General features: G+C 35.4%; 1 protein-coding gene across 9 annotated transcripts in view; it reads left to right on the top strand.

Moving 5' to 3' along the window:
- Positions 1-14,869, top strand: part of MECOM (MDS1 and EVI1 complex locus) — a 578,348-nt gene extending 563,479 nt beyond the window's left edge. For all 9 annotated transcript variants that reach the window (XM_057301958.2, XM_057301957.2, XM_057301956.2 and 6 more), the window contains 5 exons: positions 2,940-3,109; positions 5,079-5,223; positions 7,930-8,166; positions 8,983-9,166; positions 13,121-14,869. In XM_057301958.2, coding sequence (XP_057157941.1) covers positions 2,940-3,109; positions 5,079-5,223; positions 7,930-8,166; positions 8,983-9,166; positions 13,121-13,255 — 871 coding nt within the window. In that variant the 3' untranslated portion in view covers positions 13,256-14,869. The remainder of the gene's footprint in view (positions 1-2,939; positions 3,110-5,078; positions 5,224-7,929; positions 8,167-8,982; positions 9,167-13,120) is intronic.
- Positions 14,870-18,766: the final 3,897 nt, after the last annotated feature.

Genomic DNA, 18,766 nt, shown 5'->3' with positions numbered 1-18,766 from the left:
GTTAATAGTATTGCATCAATGTTAATTTCCTAGTTTTAATGAATGTTAGGTAAGATGTTAACATTGGAGGAACTGAGGTGAAGGGTATATAGGAACCCTTTGTGCTATCTTTGCAACTCTTCTGTAAGTCTAAAATTATTTCAAAAAGAAAAATTTTAAAAAATTAAAATGGTATGTAAATGATACATGAATTATCTGCTTCCTGTGGCTGACCTGTGCCTTCTGGAAAATTCTATTAGGTTTTAATACTTTATGTAGTAAAAGTTAAACATGGTCCCTATGTAGAAAATTATCTCTTCAGAAAGATAAATACCAGTAGACCACAAGCTCCTTGACAGTGGAATCCACCGTTTTTTTTTTTTTTTTTTTTTTTTATAGACAGTAGGTCTCACTCTGTTGCTCAGGCTGGTTTTGAACTCCTGGCTTCAAGCAGTTCTCCCACGTCAGCCTCCTGATTCTTAGCAGGAGAAGGGATTATAGGCAGGTGCCACCATGTCCCGGAGAATCCATATCTTATTCATCTCTGTGTCCTTGATGCATCAGCCCCTCTGTTTCACAAATGAAAAAATTCAGATTTACATATGCTAATTGCCTTCTGCAAAGTCTGCTACTAATAGAGTCAGGATTAAAACCCAGGTCCAGTGCTCTCACTTCAGCGTTTTTATTTTACATCATGATCTCAAAGGCTCGTCTGACCTCCATGTCTACATCCAATAACTAGGAAGGTTTAATAGTATACTGCCCATGACTGTGTTATGCGTTCGTTTTAAGAATTTCTAAAACTTAGGCTCTTATTGGAGCTGTGCAGAAGGAAATGATTTTTTATTTAGAGCATTCTTCTTCTGGCCAAGACTTTAGCAGAGGGGAGATAGAAAGTAACAACTGATCATTGGTTAGAACATGCTTATTTAGATTTGAGAAGATGATGCTTACTAGATTTGGAAAAGACCCTTTGCGTGCAAGCAGAAAGTTAGAAGCATGGCAGAAACATAATCTCTCTTCCTCATGATTTGTGTAGAAAGTGTTTTGGGTGAAAATTTTTTTCTAAAGTGTTTTGTGGGAGTACGTTTACTATAACAGTGTTTTCTAGGTTATTCTGCTAAGCACAGAATAAATTGTGCTAAATATAGCATGGTTCTCATTGCAGTGGGCCTTGGAGGTAAACAGAGTTATTGCAGAGAAGCTCATAACTTTATACGCATTTTTTTTTAAAAAAAAACCGGAGCTAAAATATTACAACTACCATAATGTGGGGTTTCACACAATTTTTATTAATATTGTAAGTGAGGAAAGTTGAAGAAGCTTATGATGCCAGAACAGTTTTTTAAGGGGGAAAAATCAAATCAGTACTTGTGTTGGTTTATTGATACTATGCCAAAGTAACTAGTTCAACAGATTATTTTTCCTACTGAACTGACTAGACTTCTGGCATCACATAAGGACAGCCACAGAAGCCCAAGAACTCTAGTGGAATGGGGTGACTTCTGCTTTAGAGCACTTGAACCACTGACTCTACATTCAGAAGTGGGAGGAGAAGGGCCCTTCACACATGGAAGGATGAGTTAAGAATTTTCTGTCCTGTAAGATTGAAGTTTTCATTTAAATGTCATTTGGAGGCTGGACGCGGTGGCTCACAACTGTAATCCTGGCACTTTGGGAGGCTGAGGTGTGTGGATCACTTGAGGTCAGGAGTTCGAGACCAGCCTGGCCAACATGGTGAAACTCTGTCTCTACAAAAATACAAAAATTAGCCGAGCATGGTGACACGTGCCTGTAACCCCAGCTACTCGGGAGGCTGAGGCAGGAGAATCGCTTGAACCCAGGAGGCAGAGGTTGCAGCGAGCCGAGATTGTGCCACTGCACTCCAGCCTGGGTGACAGAGTAAGACTCCATCTAAAAAACAAAAAAAAAAAGGTCATTTGGAGAAAGTTAACTTTTTTTTTCAAGTAACATGCCCCCCAAAATCATATAAACAAATGATGGCAAATAATGGAATCTTTACCTTAAAATGACAGAGGACAATACCTTCTCAATTAGTAAAAACCCTTTTCTTCTTCATTAATGAGAGCTAGGGGAAGGAGGCCTTGCATTTTTGTATTTTCATTTTATGACTAAAGGAAAACTTTAAAAATAATTTATGATATTTTTATCACATGGAAGACAGAAACAACTAACCAACCAATAATAAGTGCTTTCATGAAAAACTGACCTGATTCAGACTGCTAGAGACTCGTTCAGAAAAAGAGAAATGAAAAATAGGGGGTAATAGGAAGGGAGATAAATGGAAGCCCCTTGCTTTTACTCCAAAAAGAGAACTTAGTGGCATTATTATTTTTTTTATAACAGTTTAAAGATTAACAGAGAAAAGGCTTTGTGGTAGCTGATTCTTGGGTATCAGACTAAGTTATTTACATTGTTTTAGTTTTAAAAGTCTAAAATGTTGATTGCTATTTTGAAACTGATAATGGAATTTTCTTTAGGATTAGCAACTGAGAAAGTAAATTTCCTGAGAAATTAATCAGACTGAAATTTTGAATTAAAAAGTGATATTTTATTGTATTTGAAAACTATATGAATGTTTTATGTTTGTTTACAAAAAAATTAGTTGTATTGTCCTAAGCAGAAGATAAAACAATGCTACTGTTCCTCAATGTGCTTTATTTTATGAGGTTTACTTAAAATATTGGTACTGATTAATGAATTTGGGAGCAATCAAATCACTAATATTTTATTGTGGTTTTTGATAAAGTCATGAAAGTCTTTAAAGCAATCAGAGTATATTGGAATTGAAATCTTAATTGTGTGAATAGTATTCTCCCTGTGCCTTTTCTTTAAAATGTCGTTTTATGAGTGGAGATGATTTTTGATAGCTGGCTAGCTAGTCTTGAGAAATACCTTTTAATGTGCTTGCAAATATTTTCTTTTTGTTTATTTTTCAGATGCAAATACTGTGACAGATCATTTAGCATATCTTCTAACTTGCAAAGGCATGTTCGCAACATCCACAATAAAGAGAAGCCATTTAAGTGTCACTTATGTGATAGGTGTTTTGGTCAACAAACCAATTTAGACAGACACCTAAAGAAACATGAGAATGGGAACATGTCCGGTACGTAATAAATCGTGTTATAAGTCAAAGATGACTTCTTTTTCGTGTTTTAAAAGATAATAAGATAATGTTACCTTTCTTCTTTTATTCCATTTTGACGCCAAAATCAGGTCTTATTGTAAAAATTCCCAGCAAGTTTCTGTTGAGATTTTAGAATAATGTGAGCAATGTGATCATTAATTTATAATTCAGTGGCCTTATTTGGATTATGTTTTTATCTTCCTAACGGGTAATTTTAAGCAAAGAGGACAATGACCTAAACTCGCTGGAGACTTATGAAACAAGATTTCCTAAAATACAGGGGACCGTCTTTTCACCTGTTGGCACAGAATGTGGCCTCTAGGCATGGCAGAGTTTCTAGAGTAGCAGCCCCAGAATGTCACCCTCTGAATATTAATCTAGAAAGCATAGCTGCTTTTGTAAAAGGCCTGCAGCTCAGAGAACCACTCTTGGTAATTTTTGTTAAGACTGGGAATATGAGACTATTGACATGATCAGAGCAACCCATAGCAAATGATAGTGGTGCTTTGTTTTTGTCACAAATTCTTATATGAAATTAAGATAAAAGTAACTGGCATAAAACTAGACTTTTCTTAACTGGGACCTTGCCAGCACATATTTAGCAGAAGGGATTGTAGGTTTTCTAGTCTTTGGCTTCTAATAGTTAGATAATAAGTCATTAAGTAACATTTGCCAGCTGGCATATGTGTGCAGAGCCAACCTGTGCAGTCACAATTTGTCTCCAGAGAATAAAGGTTATGCTTTGGGGGTAGGGGAGGAGAGATACAGAGTTCAGGCAAAGAGATTTAAGAACAGAAAGAATTTGGATTCATACAGACTAGCAATCTTTATTTATGGAATTTTTAAATTATTAATCTTTCTTCCACTATAAAGGCACATTGTCTATGATCTTGTCTGATTAGTACTTAAAAGTATATACTGTTCGTCTCCCTCAAAGTCAGCAATTTAATGATCATAGTTTTAAAATATTAGATTTTAGGTAGAGAAGTATAATCCAATGTGCAAAACTGGCCATACTAACTGTGTGTACCCTTATAGCATACAACTATAATTTTCTTATCAAAGTTATTTTAGGAAAAAAGGTTAAACATGTAACATGTCAAAGTTAATACTTTTTGACCAAGATTATAACCTCTTTTAGGTGAGGGGATGTTCTAACCTCTTGTTTTTGTCATATAGACTATTGTGATGAACTATTATATTACAGATACTTTGTAGGCAAGATAAACAACAGGAAGCTAATGTTGGTGTAAAGCTCAACCACATATAAAGTGCTAAAGTTTAAAAGTTGTTTAAGTTTATGTAAGCCTTACACCAATCCAGTGATACAGGTATTGTGAGTCTTGCAGTGCATGGGCAAGGAAGGGGAAGATCATCCTGTAATCAGCATATCTAATATTGTCCTTTTAATACTGCACCAATCCCTGGACTGGAGTGTTCTGGGTCAACTCTCAGCTTCGCCCAGCAAACCAGGACGCAGAATTTTCAGTGTGCCTTTAAACTGTATTTTGTTATATGCTTTAGCATAGCAGCCAAAAAATAAATAAATAAAAAGGCATGTTGACTGCAACCAGGACTTCATATAGAGTGTCTCTTGGCAGAATCTATTTAAGACTTGTTCATAATTTGTCTCACTCTAAATTCTCATTATGTGAATACAAATATTCTCATGTCACAATAGAGGTAAGGAAAAGCTAGTGAGAGAAGCAACTTCTTTGCGAGACTGTACTTCATGATTTCAATGGTTCAATATATTCCCAAAGGACCGTCATGGGCATGTGTATTATGGTAAATTGGGGAGACTTTGACTTTCTAAAGTTATTATTATTAATATTCATAGGGCATGTTTTAAGAAACAACACTGATCAAATTCATAAGGAATGAGTTTCCAAATAAGTTGCTAGATAAACAACAATCTTTGTCATAAAAGGCTTTCTGCTCCACACAGGTACAGCAACATCATCGCCTCATTCTGAACTGGAAAGTACAGGTGCGATTCTGGATGACAAAGAAGATGCTTACTTCACAGAAATTCGAAATTTCATTGGGAACAGCAATCATGGCAGCCAATCTCCCAGGAATGTGGAGGAGAGGTAAAGCTGTCTTTACTTTTTAAACTCTGTGACGACTGAAATGAACATGTTTTAAAATATACTTGCTATGCTCACTTTTGTGGCACTACTATTACTTCAGTCACCAAAGACTGGTATATATTTAGTACATATTAAATACCACATGTGCTTCCAAGCATTTTACATGTGTTAATTAATTTAATTTCATCATAACCCTATGAGATAGCCACTATAATTTTAGCAGTGAAGGAACGGAGACATTGAAGCTTAAACCATTGTGTCAGAGGTCACATAAGTAATCAATGGGATTCAACCTGAGCTCTCTGGTTCCAGAGCCCATAGTTTTACCAGGATTTAGCTATCTGATAGCTGAATAGAATCTGTTATCAAAATTTCAGAAGTAGAAGAGAAAGCCATCACAGGGATTCAGTTGAATCACTGATCAATAGTAGTTACTATTATACATCGTAAATTATATATATTACAGGTAATATGTGATTCTATATACCTGTATTATACATAAATACATATATGTATATTCTGTATATATGTAATATACATATTATAGTACATATGTATGTATGCATTTATATATGAAATACCCATGGAGTTTCCCCCAAATATATTTTACATAGAAGCTTTTATAGTCTTCTTAAGATTCTATTGCTACTTTATGTCCTCTTAAGTGACTACTCATTTAATTCTGGTCTGTTTGTTTCAGTGGGTATGACCATCCTTGTTTTTACTGCCCTGATGCACTGTCTCCCTTTTATCATCACCAACATTAAGCATGAATAGCTTAATTCATTTAAAAAAGCTTTTAATGCTGTTAATGATAATACTTAACAGTTACCCAGCACTTCACATTGCATATGAAGTTAATGAAACACTATTTCACCAAAACTACTGGATTTAATTTTTCTTATCTGTAAGCTATAATTAAATATCTATTTTTGAGAAGTAGACTTTTCTGAACACAACTATATAGTGACCTATTAAATTCAGATGCTACATTGTAAATTTCAAAATAACATGAAATTAGTTAAAAGTTCCATTATTTTTCATCATACAAGTATTATTGGATTAGTGTCCTCTGTTTTTGATGTTATTAAAAGTCAAAATTAATTATTTTATGTAATTTCTTCAAGGCAAACATCAAATAAACATTTTTTACTAAAATAACAAAAAAATGACCACTTCTGTTATTCAACTTGTATAAAAGTGTATCTAAGAAAAACAAGAAAAAAGTCCCTTCCCGTCTCTGAGAAGTCTGATAACTACACCAGTGTGCAGTTGGATGTATCTTTCCCTTTACTTGCCCATTTGTGTGTGTGTGTGTGTCTGTCTGTGAAAGGGAGAGAGGAAGCAGATGATCAGAAGGACAAAGTAGCAAGAACAAGCAAGAAGCAGTGACAATCTTATACTTTGATAATGATATTTACTTGATGCAAATAAGAACTGTTGAACAAAACACACCATTTGGGTTCTGAGATGCCTATTCAAATTTTCTAGCCTTTAATTGGCAATTTGTGAGCCTGTATAGTTGCAACATCTGGCTTCAACATGTCTAAACAGCACAGAAATAAGAAGGTTGAGTCATCTAAGTTTTTCCCCTGAACTCCTACCAGGCTACTTTTGATGAATAATTTATTCTCTGTAAATTGCCACATTTGAAAACTTAATTAACAAATAGATTTTCTTAATTATGTTGACTTTTGTTACTTTTGATTTTCATCCATGCACTCTTTTTGTTCTTTTACTTTTTCTTTCATTTTTTTAAAATAAAAATTTTAATCCACTCATGCAAGCAAGTTGGCAGTGTATTTGGAAACTAATTTATGTCTGTGCAAAAGATGTTTTCACCATTCTTTGATAAAAGAGGTTAAGCGATTGTTTTTATTAAAAGCTTAATAATGATATGACTTTTTCTGGTCAAATGGATTTTTACTATGTGTGTTTGTCACATCCAAGATTGTTTTATTTATTTTTTAATCCTGGGAAATCTGAATATTAAATTATACTCATTTTTGTTATGTGGAAAAGTGATGGGGGTACATTGTAATACCTGAGCTTTTTCCACCCTGGTGTTTTCCTGAGAAACAAGGAACTATTTCACATTCAGACTGTAAAAAATAATTTGAAAATAGTACAAATAAGTGAGCTCTCAATTACTTCCAAATATGGGTAGAGTGGTTAGGTGGAATATACCACAAATGTCATCTAGTATCAGTAAATACCAGTTGTTTCTTGGCAACTACTTTAACATTGTCTTTGGACTTTTAGATTCACTTTAGGCATGTGTATTGTAGCTACGGCCCATGAGTGATATGAATTTTCCAGAAATCTATTATTTTAAATGGTGGGTACTTACATGGTAATTAGGTAAATTGTGCTGAGAACATACTTATGTGCCTTTTTATATGATATATATAGCAATATCAATTATCAAGCAAAGTCTGATAAGAAATAGGAGACCGAGATTGTTTTTCGGGTTCTGCCAGAGGCTTCATTTATAATCTGAACAATCATACATTATTTTTTTCTTTATCTTCCTATTTGTGAAGTCACATTATTTTTTCATGGTTGACGTAGAGCATAAACAATAAAACATTTCCGATGTTAAGTGTTGAAAATCTAAACTGTTGTTGGGAAGACATAATAAAGGAACAAATTACAATTTTAAAAATGAAACCAACAATTGAACTTTTTTTTTAATGCTTTTGAAAGAATGAATGGCAGTCATTTTAAAGATGAAAAGGCTTTGGTGACCAGTCAAAATTCAGACTTGCTGGATGATGAAGAAGTTGAAGATGAGGTGTTGTTAGATGAGGAGGATGAAGACAATGATATTACTGGAAAAACAGGAAAGGAACCAGTGACAAGTAATTTACATGAAGGAAACCCTGAGGATGACTATGAAGAAACCAGTGCCCTGGAGATGAGTTGCAAGACATCCCCAGTGAGGTGAGTACCTTGGGTGACTTTAGAAACTAAGCTAGAGTAGATCCATGTACGGTTGCAATTCCTCCTGTGATAAGCAATTTGTGAGTTATAAATCACAAAAATTAAACTTGAATTAGTAAGGGATACATGATGGATCAGATTTAAATAGATGAAAATAAGGTGGCCATCAACATAATCCACAAGCATATAAATACATCAGGTTTGGTGCAACTCTGATTAACCTGAGGTGGGAAAGATAAAATGAAAATTACGTAAGTACACAATCATTTATTGTTAGACTCTACCTATAAAACTCAAAGAAAAATAGAGATTTTGACGTTATCTAATTATACAATAATCTGGCATGGTCATCAGTTAAGTATAATTGAGATAAATTTCACTTCAGTAGATATATATGTGATCTATATAGATGATAACTTTTTAAATGAAAAGAAATAACCAAACAGTTAAATTGATGGGACTATTATATTTTCATGATGGATGTTGACTAAATATTGTCATAATTAGCTTTACTTTAAATGGAAATAATGAATATATGAATTCTGTCTCTGCCTATTACTGACTAATGTGTCACTGACTTTAACTCTTTATCTCAAATATATGCTTGGCTTTAGTTACTAAAAATCTTAACAGAAATATATTTTTAAGACATGATGTTTGTAAGTATTTATAAAAACCCAATAATTGATGCATGCTACTTTACCTTGCAGATACAATATGAAGTTTGTCAGTTGTATAGATAGATTCAAATGAAAGTGATTTGATTAGATAACAAATGAAAAGAAAATTTCTGTGTTTTTCGTTGGTTCATTTTAGGTATAAAGAGGAAGAATATAAAAGTGGACTTTCTGCTCTAGATCATATAAGGCACTTCACAGATAGCCTCAAAATGAGGAAAATGGAAGATAATCAGTATTCTGAAGCTGAGCTGTCTTCTTTTAGTACTTCCCATGTGCCAGAGGAACTTAAGCAGCCGTTACACAGAAAGTCCAAATCGCAGGTACAGATTTTCCCATAGTACAGCATCATGGTTACATTATGCATGAAACGTACATTTCCTTTGATTACCAAAAAGCAAATATTCTATCTTTGAAATATTTTAGAATCCAAATGGGGTCAGATGCCTTTCTAAAAATGTTCATATCTTTACTGTGTTTATGACCAAATCCAAAATAGTTAAGCAAGAAAGCAATTAATTTAGCTGCATTCTGTATAGAAATTTTATGACAAGCCCCATCCTACACTCATCTTTCCTTGACTTTGCAATTCTCTTACTTTTGTACAGTTAGTTCATCATGTTTGTTTACAAATATTTATGTATTACCTCAGAGTCATTTTCCGTGTCTATACTTTTGTCAATGTAATTATATTTTAAGATTTTTCTGAAAAGTGAATTCTATTTTTTGTCCCCTTCTATGTCTAGTAAATTGTTAGGTGTAGTTAATTAGCAAGTCATCTCATGTTGTAATTTAATAGTAAAATGAGGATCAGAAAGGAAGTGAGTTGCCAAAGGTCTACACCAACTTATTGGCAGATTTGGAAATAAAACCTGTCAATTTAAATTCAACAAATGAATGAGTGAATGAATGGTACTCAAATTTATTAGGCTCTACAACATTGTATCAGCACTATGGTAACTAAAAATAAATCTATTTAAGGGTCCATAAATAGCAATTAAAAGAGCCTCAGTGTTTTTGTTACAAAATAAAGGAAGTCGGTACTTTCTTGTTTGACATCCACACTCAACCGGATTGTTCATTCAGGTCAATTAAAAATAAAAAAACTTCCTATTATCATATTTATTGGGCACTGTGGTCTAATTGCCTGATCCATTAGTTCATTTTGTAGGTGGCCTGACCTGCAATGTGACCGTATTAGTTTGTACATTTGGAAATGATTTTATATTTGGGTAAGATGTCTGGGTTTGTCTTAACAGCAAATGTAATAATATCCCAAAGAAGGTGGGAAAAACATTGTGTCAATGGGATAATACAAATCATTAAATAATATTCAATTTAGTAAAAAGTTCTGAGATATTATGTATGGTAATAGGCAAAATAAATGTTCTTTCTCAACTGAAGTTAAAGCAGCCAGCATCTACAGAGGCTCCTAGAGCCTACCTCCATGAACTTAAGAACATCACTTAAAGACTATAGGTACCATTTCTTCATTGTAAAAGGGGTAAGTGGATTTTTATTCAATGGGGATAAAAATGAAGTTTCCAGTTTTTAACATTAAAGGTAAACTAGCTAGAGTAGACATTTCATTTTTACTTAGAGACATCCATAAGGGGTGGCTAGTATTTTTTTTAACCCTTGATTTCCCATTCTTCCATCCTTGTTGATTAGAGATAACTTGAGTATCAAGGTTTTTGGTTTTTTGTTACTTGTTTCTTTGTTTTTGAGACAGGGTCTCACTCAGCTGCTAAGACTGGAGTGCAGTGGTGCAATCACGGCTCACTATAGCCTCGACTTGCTGGGCTCAAGTGATCCTCCCACCTCAGGCATCTGGATAACCGGGACTATTGACACTCACCACTATGCCAGGCTAATTTTTCAATTTTGTGTAGAGATGGGGTTTCACTATGTTGCCCAGGCTTGTCTCAAATTCCTGAGCTCAAGCAATCCTCCCACCTCAGCCTCCCAAATTACTGGGATTTGTGTAGGTGTGACCCATTGCACCTGGCCATGGTTTTTTCTTTTTAAATTTCTTTTAATTAGTCCACCAAAAATGCTTCTTATTTATTGTAAGATATAATACCTAAACACTCCAGAAACTGCCAAAAGTGATAGAAAGCAAAAGGGCCTGAAAACCTACAGATAAGGGATATAATTATAATACATTTTAGTACCAGCATTTTGACATAAAGTCCCAACCCAGCTAGACTGTTACTGTTGTAAGAAACACTAGCATTTTGCAATCCTAAGTCATATTTTTCTTGTTACTTGATCATGTTATATAGATTAGTTTGAAAATGGTCAGGCCCTTTTGCAAATTCACTTTATTTCATAATATCATTCATTCGTTCATTTATTAACTACCAGCTATATGCTGGGCACTGATCCTTATATATGAAAATGTTTATTTCCTTTGATTACCAAAAAGGCAGATATGCTGTTTTGCCATTTTCTAGAATCTAAAGGCTCAGATGCTTTAGTCAAAGCATTCATATATTTATTCTGTAATTTTTATAGTCTGTAATTTTTATAGTGATTGAATTGAAAATAGTTGACCAGTACAATAGTAGCTGCATTTTGCATGTGCTCTTCCTCAAGAAACTCTATCCTGTAAAAATTAATTTCATGGTAATAGGTACTATTTATGTATTACCTCAGTCAGGCACACTGAGCTAAACACTTTATGTAAGTTAGTGCATGTGATTCCTCCACAACTCTTGGAGGCCAGTACTGTTATTACTATCATCTGTTTTATAGGAGGAAAGTAAAGCTTAAAAGGTTAAGCAACTTGCTCAAGGTCACACAGCTAGGTGAGTAGAGGCAGGTTTAAAGGCAGGATTAAAACTTAAAATTCCAAAATTTTCTTTGTACTCCTTTTTATCTTCCCAAATATCAGAATTTGTTTTAACTCTTTCAGAATACTCTTTATCTTGTTCTCTAAAAGTAGGTACATAATCAGAATAGATAATTTAGGTTGAATGCTCACTTAACCCATACTTTAAACTCTGCCAAAGATAAGTACTCTATATTATTTATTCTTAATTTCTTAGGATCTATCACAGAGCCTGGCATAGAGTAGATGCTTAAGAAATATTTGTTAAATGGATCATGAGATATTGTAGAGGTCCAAAAGACAAATTGCATACATAAAAGTCAAATGTGTACATTTAGAGCGATGACCCAGCAAATCAAAAATCAGCCTACAAGGGTAGATTTTCTAACTGAATGCAATGATTATGGAAGAAACCACAGACTGGCCACATGTCTCAGCATGACTCCCAGAGATGAAATTCTGCCTAACAGAGGCATTTTGTCTTTGTTTACAGACAGTGGAATGTCTTTGGCAGGACTTTAATGATTCCACTTCAGCAGCATTTTGACAAGCAAGTTTAGCAATGGATGAGACCAACAATAGCAAATCAACAGTGAAAAGTTCACTTACAAGTCAAGACCAAACATTTCATTTGAATATTTTGCTTGGCAGTAAATAGGGGATTCTCTGAACAGTTATTTAAAATTTGACATGATAATAGGGAAGAAAGAGTACTTCCTCACAGAGCACCTCCATGCACCTCCTGCTCAGCAGACACTGGAAAACAAGTTGATTAGAACACTGTTGGGTCTTGTGTTTGGTTTTATTTTTTTGGTAGAGCTGATTTGATCCACCTCAACTTATGGGTGCCAGGACTGAGTATGTCAAGCATGGAGGGAAATTGGAGAAAAGACAATGGATTAAAAGTTGGGCAGAAATACATTTTAGTTATGCTTCTCCCACTATCTATCTAATTGAGTGACTTTGGGCAAGTCACTCAAGCACCTTCAGTGCTTTCGGTTATAAAGTGTAGGAGTCAGGCTGTATCCTCTACTAGGCCACAGCTCTGTCAAGGTAGGTCTATATCTTATTAATATTTGAGGTTTCAGTCATAAGCACACAATAATATTTTTGGTGAATTGAACATATGTAGTGGATGGATGACTGTATTTATAGTTGAACAGGAGACTGACTCATTTTTCTCAATGGAAGTACTATTTGCATTTTAGGTAGGATAGTTCTTTTTGGTTCTGTAGCGTGTGTCACTTTTGGGGCCCCTAGGCACTAAAGGCCAGCAGTAATCCCATGTGGTTTCTACAAAAAATATGCCTTCTTTGCCAAACACACCCATGAAGGATGCCCCTACTCAGGGTCCCATCCCTTTCCATTTACCAACAATATTCTTTGAACTAAAAGTGATGTTTTTCAAATGCCATTTACTGAGTCTCTCTCCTTTTTACCCCAGGCATATGCTATGATGCTGTCACTGTCTGACAAGGAGTCCCTCCATTCTACATCCCACAGTTCTTCCAACGTGTGGCACAGTATGGCCAGGGCTGCGGCGGAATCCAGTGCTATCCAGTCCATAAGCCACGTATGACGTTATCAAGGTTGACCAGAGTGGGACCAAGTCCAACAGTAGCATGGCTCTTTCATATAGGACTATTTACAAGACTGCTGAGCAGAATGCCTTATAAACCTGCAGGGTCACTCATCTAAAGTCTAGTGACCTTAAACTGAATGATTTAAAAAAGAAAAGAAAGAAAAAAGAAACTATTTATTCTCGATATTTTGTTTTGCACAGCAAAGGCAGCTGCTGACTTCTGGAAGATCAATCAATGCGACTTAAAGTGATTCAGTGAAAACAAAAAACTTGGTGGGCTGAAGGCATCTTCCAGTTTACCCCACCTTAGGGTATGGGTGGGTGAGAAGGGCAGTTGAGATGGCAGCATTGATATGAATGAACACTCCATAGAAACTGAATTCTCTTTTGTACAAGATCACCTGACATGATTGGGAACAGTTGCTTTTAATTACAGATTTAATTTTTTTCTTCGTTAAAGTTTTATGTAATTTAACCCTTTGAAGACAGAAGTAGTTGGATGAAATGCACAGTCAATTATTATAGAAACTGATAACAGGGAGTACTTGTTCCCCCTTTTGCCTTCTTAAGTACATTGTTTAAAACTAGGGAAAAAGGGTATGTGTATATTGTAAACTATGGATGTTCACACTCAAAGAGGTTAAGTCAGTGAAGTAACCTATTCATCACCAGTACCGCTGTACCACTAATAAATTGTTTGCCAAATCCTTGTGATAACATCTTAATTTTAGACAATCATGTCACTGTTTTTAATGTTTATTTTTGTGTGTGTGTTGCGTGTATCATGTATTTATTTGTTGGCAAACTATTGTTTGTTGATTAAAATAGCACTGTTCCAGTCAGCCACTACTTTATGACGTCTGAGGCACACCCCTTTCCGAATTTCAAGGACCAAGGTGACCCGACCTGTGTATGAGAGTGCCAAATGGTGTTTGGCTTTTCTTAACATTCCTTTTTTTTTGTTTGTTTTGTTTTCCTTCTTAATGAACTAAATACGAATAGATGCAACTTAGTTTTTGTAATACTGAAATCGATTCAATTGTATAAACGATTATAATTTCTTTCATGGAAGCATGATTCTTCTGATTAAAAACTGTACTCCATATTTTATGCTGGTTGTCTGCAAGCTTGTGCGATGTTATGTTCATGTTAATCCTATTTGTAAAATGAAGTGTTCCCAACCTTATGTTAAAAGAGAGAAGTAAATAACAGACTGTATTCAGTTATTTTGCCCTTTATTGAGGAACCAGATTTGTTTTCTTTTTGTTTGTAATCTCATTTTGAAATAATCGGCAAGTTGAGGTACTTTCTTCAAATGCTTTGTACAATATAAACTGTTATGCCTTTCAGTGCATTACTATGGGAGGAGCAACTAAAAAATAAAGACTTACAAAAAGGAGTATTTTTCCCCACTGTGTGGTATTTTTCCTTCATGCAATTTTACTTTCCCTTTGGGATCCAATGATTTAAAGATATGATGGCTGAGATCTTGATGCCCTACAGATATGTGGAATGTAGAGTATGTTTGTTTTGTTTTGAGATAGCATAAGTGATAGTTCTTGGGCAACAATGAGTCTCACTTATTGTTCTGAACTTTCCCCATGTGGTACAGTCAGGGCTCAAGTGCACCACAACCCAGTCCTGGTATCACTTCACGTTCACAGCATCCACTTAAATTAGGACAAAGAGCGACTTACAGGTTTTCTACGGATTGTATGCCAAAAGGAACTCAGTTTCTTATTTTTGTTTTTCATTATACGAGTACTGTTAACTGATTCACAAAGGGGGGAAACCTTTGACTTTTCTATGCTCCTTTTAATTTTTTGTCCACATGCAAAATATCCTTTTTTCATTGTTATAACTGCGTGTAAACAAGATTTGTTTTTTCTTTCTTTGCTTGTGTCAAAAGAAAAAAAAATTACACTGCATAGTGCTACAAATTCTTCAAAATAATAATGTAGCAGTTTCCCAATATTCCATCATTTGATCTACTATAATTTCCTCCACCACTTTAATTTTGTTGAAGATTTTTCTGCTATTTGCTAGTCAGCAATTATATTTTAATTTTCAAGCATATAATTGTTTCTGTGTGTTCATATATGTATATACAGAGTTGGAATGTGAGTAGTAGTACTTCCATAAGATAAATTTTCTGCTGGGGGAGCAGTTATTTATTTTTTTTGCTCTTTAAGCATAATGCCAAGTTGTTTTAGAGTAGACTTATTCTAATTTTGGCTGATCATAGAGATTTAACAAGGCCTGAATAAATTAGTATGACATGTAGAAATAGATTCAGACCGATTTTTTCATTCGTTTATTCATTCTTAGCCACAATATCAGATACATAGAGAATCTCCCTGCATCCTTTCTAAATGTGGGTAGAATAAGAATTAAAAATATAGGGTATGTTTATTAATTTTTTTTACAGAAAGTACGCACAGGAAGTATTCAGAAAATATATTTAAGCTATAAATCCATTAACTAAGGCAAATAAGAATTTAGTATTTACGACATAAGAATGGCATATTTGAGAAAAGAGAAATCTGGAATATGCAGGGCATTTTTCATTGTTTTAAAGAATGTACCAGGCTGGGTGTGGTGGCTCATGCCTGTAATCCCAGCACTGTGGGGAGCTGAGCCAGGAGGATCACTTGAGCCCAGAAGTTCCAGACTAGCCTGGGCAACATGGCCAAGCCCTATCTCTACAAAAAATACAAAAATTAGCCAGGAGTGGTGGTGCAGGCCTGTAGTCCCTGCTACTTGAGAGAGGCTGAAAGGTGGGAGGATCACTTGAGGCTGGGAGATGGAAGCTACAGGAATGTACCACTGCACTTCAGCCTGGGTGACAGGGCGAGACCTTGTCTTAAATATATATACAAATTCTGAAGCAGTTCAAGTATTCCCAATGCAACTGGCTTCTTGTTAGGCTTTGAGCATAACTTTTCAGTTGTTTGCTAATACTTGGTTCCTCCGAATTCCAAACAGGCATTCAACCTTACATTTCTGCTTGTTTCCTCCATTTATTTAGCCAGTAGCCCTTCACTACATGGCCCTGGAGAGGGACAGTGAGATATGGTGGAGACAATCTTGGACTTGGAAACTGAAGGCCAGGGTCTGAGTTCTGGCTCCACCACTTTACTGGCTTCAAGGTCTTGGGAAAGTCATATATCTCCCATTCCATCTGTGAAACAACAGTAATAATAACTGCTGCACCTACTAATTCATTGGGTTTCTGCGAATGTCAACAATCAAAATAACTTTTTGAAAATATTTGGTAAAACTTCTATAAATACAAAACATTTTATAATTTTTGTGGTAACAGTCAAAGGAATAGAAAATGTGTGTGTGTATACAGAGTTATGAGGAAAAATTTATAATACAACAGAAATCTAAACTTAAAAAAAGACTGGATATGGAAGTTTAGGGAAAAGTTAGGTATTTCTTGAAAAAATATGTAGGTTTAAAAAAATAACAAAAGCCAAACTTCTTTAAAACATAAGATGCCCAGAATTATTGTTTATTTATTTATTTATTTTTTTATTTTTCTTTCTTTTTTTTTTTTTGAGACAGTATCTCCCCTCTGTCCCCCAGGCTGGATTGCAGTGGTGCAATCTCAGCTCACTGCAACCTCTGCCTCTCAGGTATAAGGGATTCTCTCACCTCAGCCTCCAGAGTAGCTGGGATTACAGGCACGCGCCATCATGGCCGGCTAATTTTTTTTTGTATTTTTAGTAGAGATGGTTTTTCACTATGTTGTCCAGGCTGGTCTCTAACTCCTGGCCTCCAGTGATCCACCCGCCTTGGCCTCCCAAAGTGCTGGGATTACAGGCATGAGCCACCGCTCCCGGCCCTGTTTTTTGAATTGACAAATAAAAATTGCACATATTTGTGGTATATAACAGGATATTTTGATATATGTATGCATTATGGAATGGCTAAACAAGCTAATTAACATATACATTACCTTACTTTGTGTGTGTGTGTGAGGAGAGCACATATAATCTATCCTCTTAACAATTTTCAAGTAATCAATATATTGTTATTAATTATAGTCACCATGATGTATAATAGATCTGTTGAACTTTTTTTTTCAGTATAATTTTTGAGGACTCTCAAAAAAATTCAAGAAAAGGTAAGAAAACACATTCAAAGAGTAGGCACATTCATAATTTTACTTTTAGATAATGACCATCTACCAATATTAATTTCCATAAAGAATAAAGAAAATTATTTATTCATTTTTAAACTGCCTGTTATGTTGATAGCACGCTGGAAATGTGTATATTCATTACTGTAACTAACCTTCACAATAGGCCTACAAGCCGGCAGTCTTATTCCTGTTTTATGGATAAGGAAAACTGGAGCTCAGAAAATTTAAGAACCTTACTCAGAGGAGCCCAGCTGACTGCCTGGGAATCCAGGAGGGCTGACTCCTTAGCCCACACTTAGCTGAGAGTCTCAGACCTCCTGGTTCAGGCACAGCTGAAGAAAAGCCAAAATGGGGCCGGGCGCGGTGTAATCCCAGCACTTTGGGAGGCCGAGGTGGGCAGATCACGAGGTCAGGAGATCGACCATCCTAGCTAACATGGTGAAACCCTGTCTCTACTAAAAATGCAAAAAAATTAGCCAGGCGTGGTGGCGGGCACCTGTAGTCCCAGCTACTCGGGAGGCTGAGGCAGGAGAATGGCGTGAACCCAGGAGGCGGAGCTTGCAGTGAGCCAAGATGGCGCCACTGCACTCCAGCCTGGGCGACAGAGTGAGACTCTGTCACACACACACACACACACAAAAGCCAAAATGGAATATTCCAAAACTGAGGAAATGTGCACCCCTCTAACCCCCACAGTGAGGCTGTCAGGATGCAAATATGCCGAGGAGACATTTAGGCGTCTGACTCTTGGCTGTGAAGGTTTTGAAAGGTGAGCGCTAAGGACTGGTTGCCAGGCTTTTTAAATTCAGGTTATCTCAAGTCAGAACCAACAATACTAGTGCTTTTGAAAGATTCTAAATGTTTCCTTAATAAGAGCCTTAGTTACCTTGTTTGCAAATTCCTAGCAGGTGGCTTAAGTTTCCTCTTTAGTTATTCTTTTTGTAAAAAAAAAAAAAAATTATCCAAAACCTACATTTTGAATGTATTAACACGGAAAGACTTAAGCCCTTTCTGAAATGATTAGCAGACTCATCATGAGAGAAAGCAAATGCAGCTAAGAAGTATTCTCATTTCATTCTCTCCAGGCTTAAAGAAACTTAATGAATGGAAGGAATACAGAGAGAAGTGGAAAGAACGGAAGAAACTTACCAAACAAATTGGGTCCAGGAGCCCTGAAGAGACTTTAGTGAACTGGACAGCTATTCCACAAGAGAACTGGGTTAGTATTGAATTGTTCCTTATATTCCACATAACCATTTGTCGATACAAGAGGCTGTCCTTGGTGCAACATGTATTTCAAAAAAGAAGAGAACTACTTCACATCCATTAGAATATAGGCTAATATTTTTAAAAAATCA

Source organism: Pan paniscus, chromosome 2 (assembly GCF_029289425.2).
Source record: "Pan paniscus chromosome 2, NHGRI_mPanPan1-v2.0_pri, whole genome shotgun sequence".
Classification (NCBI taxonomy): domain Eukaryota; kingdom Metazoa; phylum Chordata; class Mammalia; order Primates; family Hominidae; genus Pan; species Pan paniscus.
This window is presented reverse-complemented; position numbering and strand designations above follow the sequence as displayed.